The sequence below is a fragment of the Gossypium hirsutum genome, chromosome A06, assembly GCF_007990345.1.
Source record: "Gossypium hirsutum isolate 1008001.06 chromosome A06, Gossypium_hirsutum_v2.1, whole genome shotgun sequence".
Lineage (NCBI taxonomy): Eukaryota > Viridiplantae > Streptophyta > Magnoliopsida > Malvales > Malvaceae > Gossypium > Gossypium hirsutum.
The window spans coordinates 71,795,776-71,803,412 of NC_053429.1; the positions used below are offsets into that span (position 1 = coordinate 71,795,776).

General features: G+C 33.8%; 1 protein-coding gene across 2 annotated transcripts; it reads left to right on the forward strand.

Moving 5' to 3' along the window:
• On the forward strand, positions 1-5,292 carry LOC107929817 (conserved oligomeric Golgi complex subunit 4). Of its 2 annotated transcripts, XR_005928434.1 has the most exons (3): positions 1-1,892; positions 2,480-2,575; positions 4,547-4,586. XR_005928434.1 is itself a non-coding variant. In XM_041115175.1 (2 exons), the coding sequence occupies exons 1-2, from the start codon at positions 279-281 to the stop codon at positions 4,673-4,675; spliced, it is 1,743 nt and encodes a 580-aa protein (XP_040971109.1). In that variant the 5' UTR covers positions 1-278; the 3' UTR covers positions 4,676-5,292. The 2 variants fall into 2 exon arrangements, 1 of the variants encoding a protein (XP_040971109.1); XM_041115175.1 differs by lacking the exon at positions 2,480-2,575 and having other exon boundaries at positions 4,547-5,292.
• The last annotated feature ends 2,345 nt before the right edge of the window (positions 5,293-7,637 follow it).

Here is a 7,637-nt window from a genome sequence, read left to right on the forward strand (position 1 = left end):
TTAATTTATGACATGTACTTCACAGGCACAATCAGCATTTTGTTTGGTGTTTAATGGAAGAGTGACCAGAATGCTGAAGTTATCAACAGCAGCGCTTAAATTGATAAATTTTATTTTAATGTGAATAAAATAGGAACTGGTAATTTTGGAGGGACTAATGGATAGTTTAGCCTTATCAGTTAAGCAAACCGTTGTCATAGTATTGCGTAAAGTCGAAAAACGAAGCTAAATCTGAGTCAGAACCTCCCAAGAAAGGTTAGCATTGAGGGAAGAAAGCAATGCCGTTGATGAGAAGCAGCTCCCTCCCCAAACCAGCCGAATCAGCGGAGCACCGCACTGACACCTCAGTTAAATTCGGCACTCCCAAGGCCCTCGACTACGTCCGCTCCCTTACCGACGTAGGAGCCATGACGCGTCTCCTCCACGAATGCGTCGCTTACCAGCGAGCCCTCGATCTAGACCTAGACACCCTCCTCTCCCAGCGTTCCGATCTCGACAAGACTCTCAACAACCTCCAAAGATTCGCTGACGTTCTCGACATCGTCAAGGCCGAATCCGATCGCATGCTCTCCAACATCACCTCCACCTGTGACCTCGCCGACCAAGTCAGCCGCAAGGTCCGCGAACTCGACCTCGCTCAATCCCGCGTTAACTCCACGCTCCTCCGCATTGACGCCATTGTAGAGAGGGGTAATTGCATCAATGGCGTCAAAAGCGCTCTCGACGCTGAGGATTACGAGTCAGCCACCGAATACGTACGGACGTTTCTGGAGATCGATGATAAGTTTAAGGATTCTCGATCCGACCAAAGGGAACAGTTGTTAGCGTCGAAGAAGCTGCTGGAAGGGATTGTAAAGAAGAAACTCACGGCTGCCGTGGATCAAAGGGATCATCCTACGATTTCGAGATTTATTAAGCTTTATTCGCCCTTGGGGCTTGATGAAGAAGGCTTGCAAATTTATGTTGGGTATTTGAAGAAAGTGATTGGGATGAGATCTAGATTAGAATTTGAGTATTTGATTGAGTTAGTGGAACAGAGCCATGGACAAAATCAGAACCATCAAGTAAATTTTGTTGGGTGTTTGACTAATTTGTTTAAAGATATTGTTTTGGCTGTCGAGGAAAATGACGAGATTTTAAGGAGTTTTTGTGGAGAAGATGGAGCGGCGTATGCAATTTTTGAGTTACAAGAGGAATGTGATTCAAGGGGTTCTTTGATTTTGAAAAAATATATGGAATTTAGGAAATTGGCTAAGTTGTCTTCTGAGATCAATGCTCAGAATAATCATTTGTTAACTGTTGGAGCACCCGATGGAGCCAATCCGAGGGAGATCGAGTTGTATTTAGAAGAAATACTGTCCTTGATGCAACTTGGTGAAGATTACACACAATATATGATCTCAAAGATCAAGGGGATGCCAACTGTGGATCCAGATTTAGTCCTGCGGGCCACTAAAGCTTTTAGGGCAGGAAGTTTTAGCAAAGTTGTTCAAGATTTTACTGGTTTTTACGTGATTTTGGAGGGATTCTTTATGGTGGAAAATGTGAGGAAAGCAATTGGGATTGATGAACATGTATCTGATAGCCTTACTACTTCAATGGTGGATGATGTGTTTTATGTTTTGCAAAGTTGCTTGCGAAGGGCAATTTCTACTTCTAATATTAGTTCTGTGGTTGCGGTACTGAGCGGTGCTAGTAGTTTGCTGAATAATGAATACTATGAAGCTTTGCAACTGAAATTAAGAGAACCAAATCTTGGGGCAAAGCTGATCTTGGGTGGTGATGGTGTTCAAAAGACTGGGACCGAGATAGCTACAGCACTGAATAATATAGATCTTAGCAGTGAGTATGTTCTGAAACTAAAACATGAAATTGAAGAGCAGTGTGCCGAGGTCAGTGGTTTAGCTGCTTTTTGTTCTTCTAATTTGTTCATGCATCTAATTGCTTACAATTTGATCACCTGCGGCATATTAGTGAATTTCCATGATTTTTGTTTACTTATTTCAAGTATATAGTTTATTTCTTTCTGGTTTTAGGAGTTATAAAAACATTGATGGTTCTCCATAATTACAGTTTAAGAAAGCTCAGATCTAGAGACAAGGTTCATAGGGACAGTGGGGCATAGAAAAAGAGAGGAAAAGAGAAAATAAACTATTAAAATAAAGTTCATAAAAGGATCACTATTATTATCTGCTTGCTCAGTGAATTAAAGTTTACATCATTTAACTGCCAATGGTTGGATCTTGTTGTTATGATTTTATGAACTGGGTAATCTTTTGATAAACTTAATACTTAGGGAGTTTGGTAAGCCCTGTGTTAGGCTGAGTTTTGAGGATATGTAGGAAAGATGTATCACTGCGAGTATTTTGAATGGCAACAATTGTTTGAGAATTCAACTTTCAAGGAAAGATTGGTTTGAAGGGAAAGTAGAAACTTTGAGAGAGTTTTCCTAACCTTTTTTTTTTTTTTTGTTCTGTAGGGATAAAACATCAAAAACAGTTAACCATAACAAAGCCTTTGTTTAGCCACCTGACTAATATCATCATGCAAAAGCATAAGAGTTTAAGGCTGAAAGGTACAGATTTAGTTTTTTTAATGTTATATGAGTTTAAGGCTGAAAATGTAATAAATAACTCTAATGTCATCAAAAATGTTTCTTGAGCTATGATTGTAGTATTTAAGAGAAAGTTGCGTAAGATAAAGGAAAAACTCACTAGTGCAATGGCCATGAACAATGCTATTGTATATGCAGCTACATTTGTTAACCAAGATATGTTCATGAATCGAAATCTCATTTTCTAGTATCGAGTATCATATCTTAAGATGCGGTACAAATTTAGAATTAACTAAAAGAAACATATATATACATGTAAGATAAACCAAAAATATTATATCTATACTACATATTAATAGGATTGAGTCATTCTGTAAATGAAATAGAAACCATGGTTGTTTTGTAGTATATATTTTTAAATAAAAGGTTTCATGTTATCTTGCTAAGAAACAGCCTAAACTTTTTGCTTTTAGTTTAAAGTATTTAGAAAATATGTTTATAAGTTCTTTTGGGTAAAAAAAAAGTATTAAAATTGTATTTTAGGTAACTAAGTTTAATCAAATTTTAATTCGGCCTGAACCAAATTAACCACGAGCGTATTGAAGTTCATTGTACAATACACATTGATTTGATTGTGTATTGATAGGTAAGCCAGCAATTCATAATAAAACCAAGTCTCCGTACAAATACATATTGATTTTCTAGTGAATCAAATCGGATGTGCTTCATAAAACTTAACATAGGGTCATTTGAGTAGGTCAAATCCCAAAGAGATATTCAGGTACAAATAAAATTTTTTGGCTTAAAAGATGTACAATTCTGATGCTTAAATGCACCCCTCCATCACTGGCCAAGCTACTCCCATGTTCTATATTGAAGACAGGGCCTTATCCTTTTGTAGACATATTTTGAAGCGTTTTGTATAAGTTGTTAAGCAATGTTATCTTCAATCAGTTATGTTTGTGTTTGATGTGGCTTTATACTCAAGTTAGGCCTCCCCACTTATTGTATTAGTGTTTAGGTTGGGTACATGACATGGAACAACATAACGGCCCAAGTTTGTTGTCTTGTTTGTTGCTACTTATTTTTTTCTGCCCACATTTTAGGCTCGTTTGTTTTTGTTGTTAGTGTTGGACTACACGTTAGGGATAATATTTGGTGGTGCTATCAATGCTACTTAAGTACTGAGTTTCTGTAGGAATATTCTGTAAATATTTTAGGAATATTTTGTAGATGTTTTTTTTTATTAAAATCCCTTATTTTAAGGGATCATATCTCCTAATGGTTATGGGTTATAACCAGTTTCTTATGACATATTCAAATTGGACAACTTCACCAATTGTAAACGATTTAAGTTGGATGCTGAATACATGATAAATTTTCAAAAGTGGGCTTTTATGTTCCCTAATATATTAAATTGTAATCCATTTTATAGTTGTGCATTATTTAAGAAGTTAACTGGTTAGTGCTAATGTATCCGAAAGTTCTTGAAGATTTTGTACTAGAGTATGTCATGCTATTGGAGATTTTGCAAGTTAGAACTTCATAATATTCTCAGGTGGTTTTTTCTTGAACAAGCTTTGGTGCCAATTCTTGCTGAGCATATGACTTAATGGTTCATGCAACTAAAAAGAGACAAAAGTGCAGTTTAGGAATTCAGACTAACTGGAAAAGCTTTGATATCTTGTTTCTTGCAGCCTCTATTTTTGATATTGGAATCAATGTATGCAGATTGGTCCAGTTGCTAGCTATTCTAGAACTTATATACATTATGTTGGTACCAAACAGTGATCCCTACTATATGATATGATAAGAGTTGTGTGATGACTTTTGTACTTTCTCTTGATGACTTCAGGGCTTGTGATAAATAGTTTCTTGGAACACGCTCAATTTTGCTTCTGTTGCTGGTGCTTCTGTGCATTAGCCTGTTTTTCAAGCTTGTGTTGTTATCTAAGTATCCACACTGTATTTACCGTTTTGCATTCTCTTCAGGTGTTTCCTGCACCGGTTGAAAGGGAAAAGGTGAAATTTTGTTTGTCTGAGCTGGCTGACTTAAGCAACACTTTCAGACAAACCTTGAATGCTGGTATGGAACAACTTGTGGCAACTGTGACACCTTGATTCCGCCCAGTATTAGACAGTGTAGCAACCATCTGCTATGAACTATCAGAGTCTGAATATGCAGATAATGAGGTTAATGATCCGTGGTTACAGAGGCTTCTTCATGCTGTTGAAATTAATGTGGCTTGGCTCCAACCTCTAATGACTGGTAACAACTATGATGCATTTGTACATTTGGTGCTTGACTTCATTGTGAAGCGGCTGGAGGTGATAATGACGCAGAAAAGGTTTAGTCAGCTCGGAGGGCTTCAGCTTGACAGAGATACCAGAGCTTTGGTAAGCCATTTCTCGGGGATGACACAGAAGACAGTGAGAGACAAATTTGCTCGTCTCACACAAATGGCAGCGATCCTGAACTTGGAAAAGGTTTCCGAAATTCTGGATTTCTGGGGTGAGAACTCAGGACCAATGACCTGGAGACTGACCTCTGCTGAGGTTAGGAGAGTTTTGAGTCTTAGGGTTGATTTTAAACCTGAAGCAATTGCTGCTTTGAAATTGTAAGACCCCGCAAAGTATCTCCCTTTTATAATGATAATTGTCTTGCATTCTTTGCCTTTTGCCATTTTCATTGATATGAGTAAATAATATAAAGTATCAAACAGAGTACATCTTCTGGATTAATTAACTATTGAGTTTGTGACCAAACTTATATTTTTTTGGCAATTTATTGATTGTTTTAAAAAAGTTTATGGAAATATTTAAATTGTGGACCTCAATGTCTTCAGTGGGAGCCATTTCACTTCGATGGTGATTTTCTTTTGTTTCTGCCTCTACATCTATGCTATGCATGGTTGTGGATGGTTAATTAAGGTATTTTTTATTCTCATTTTGCAGTCCATGAAAATTCTTTTGATATTAGTAACTGCTCTATCATTTTAAACTTTTCAACTTAAAATAAATCTTATTTCAAATAAATGACTCAATTTAAAATATATTTTAGAATTAATATGTATTTAAATTTAATCTTAATTCAAAATCTAATTTGAAAATATTTAAAATAAATATTAAATTAAATAATTTTTACAATTTTATGGTGAAAAAAAATTGTATAAAATAATGAAAAAATAATTAAGAAGGGGACGTTTTGTCTCAAAAACCAATTATATGAAAATGTTACTTGCCGTCATTATTTCAATGAATCACATTCTCATGGCTAAGGGAAAGAAACATTCCCAAAAAAGATGATACTTTTTACCATGCCAAATGTGGGAATCGCTCTCCCACTAGTTAAAGTCTCAGAAAAGTGATAAATTTATATGATACCAAATACTTTTATGATTGTCGACAATGAAAGTATCATTTTTAATCTAAATTGGTATCTAAGTATTTTATGTTTCATTTGGTTGACATATATTGATTGACAACTTTTTTTTCTTTAGGAAAAGATCTTAATTGCTCAACTTTTCCCAAATCTTAGCTTTGTTGGCAGTAACTTTGGTCTTTGGCTGATTGTTGGTTGTGATTTTTTTAATAGTATTTCTTCATTTTTATTTTATCTTTAATCACATTTTACGTTATGGTGGTTTTATTTTGTTCACTCTATTTTTTCTAGAAGCAATAATAGTTTTAGTTTTTAGTTTTTAGTTTTTAGTTTCTAGTTGTCTTTTAGCATATCTATGAGATTTGCCAAGTTAAGGGTGCTGCCAGATCTATTAAAAACCTTTCTCGGAGAGCATTGTCATGATAGAGCATAGTGACGGTATTCGTAAAATTAGAATTCAATATGATGAGGAGGAGGATAAGCCATCAAAGATTTGGTCTTTTATGCATCATTGATGCGGTAGGTCTCTTGGGGTTCTTAGTAATGGTTTCATGGTTGAATGGAGTTCATCGTCAAGTTGATTTGTTGATGGTGGGGTTAAGACACAATTTTCAATAGTTTGATCAAAGTGATGCATCTGTGGTTTGTTTCTAAATTCTTTTAGTATTGCATTTACTGTCAGTTTGTCTTTCTCTTTTTTTTTTTGAGATTATTTTGCGCATATAATATTTTTGCATCAAGTTGTAATGTCTTATTTATTATTTGTACTAAATCTCATGTGTTTGTATTCTTTATATTCATGGTTTTCATTAATGCTAGTATTTTATTTAAAAAAGTTCTTTTGGTTCACCACGAAAAAATTATTTGGTTCAAAATTTTGGTGTGTTTTAATCACTTCATTGTGTTTCAATTTGTAATGGTGAATATTTGCTTATACCGATGCATATGAAACCCATATTGGTTGGTATGACATTTTGATATTTTAAATAGATTTATTTTTTATTTTTATTTTTTTACTTTTATAAATACATTTAAAATTAAAATAAAATAACTAATTTAAGTTATAAATCTAATTTAAAATTTATATTTGCATATAAACATATTTTTATATATGTAATTAAAATATATTCTCATGCATACATACTTTGTCATTAAGAAACAAGAAATTAGGTTACACCATATAAAAATATTTAAAAATGCTAATAAATTTGAAATGATATATTAAAACACACGATACAAGTATATAGCACAAGAAAAATACTATACCCATATTATGATTTTAACTACCTTAATTGATGTTATAAATCTTCGTGTTTGATTTTTTTTAATTTGTAAGTGAATCAAACCAAGTTCAAGTTGGTAGAAAATCAAGCTCAATATCAATTCAAAATTAGTGATATGAAATCTGTTTTGAACTTGATTGACTTTCACTTTCAAATTCGAGTTGATTTGAGATTATTAGCTTTATTTTTCTAAAGTATTTTGATAAAAAAATATTAAGAATTAAATTAGATTTCTTAATCTCTTAATCAATTTTGAAAGAAACTTTTTAAAATATTTTCAAATATTATAAAAACTCAAAAACAAAGTTTACAAAATGCCATCAAAATGTTTTTTAGTAGCCCCAAGACCCTTCAAAATTGTTTTAAAGTTATACGATCTTTTTAAGGCTAAGGATGCATTTGTTTGCTTGTAAAAGCT

What these genes read in the sequence shown, in the direction of transcription:
- LOC107929817 (XM_041115175.1), top strand. Translation starts at nt 279, where the DNA reads ATGCCGTTGATGAGAAGCAGCTCCCTCCCCAAACCAGCCGAATCAGCG. An exon ending in TTGAAGAGCAGTGTGCCGAG is followed by an intron (nt 1,893 to 4,546) that starts GTCAGTGGTTTA and finishes CATTCTCTTCAG; the next exon opens with GTGTTTCCTGCACCGGTTGA.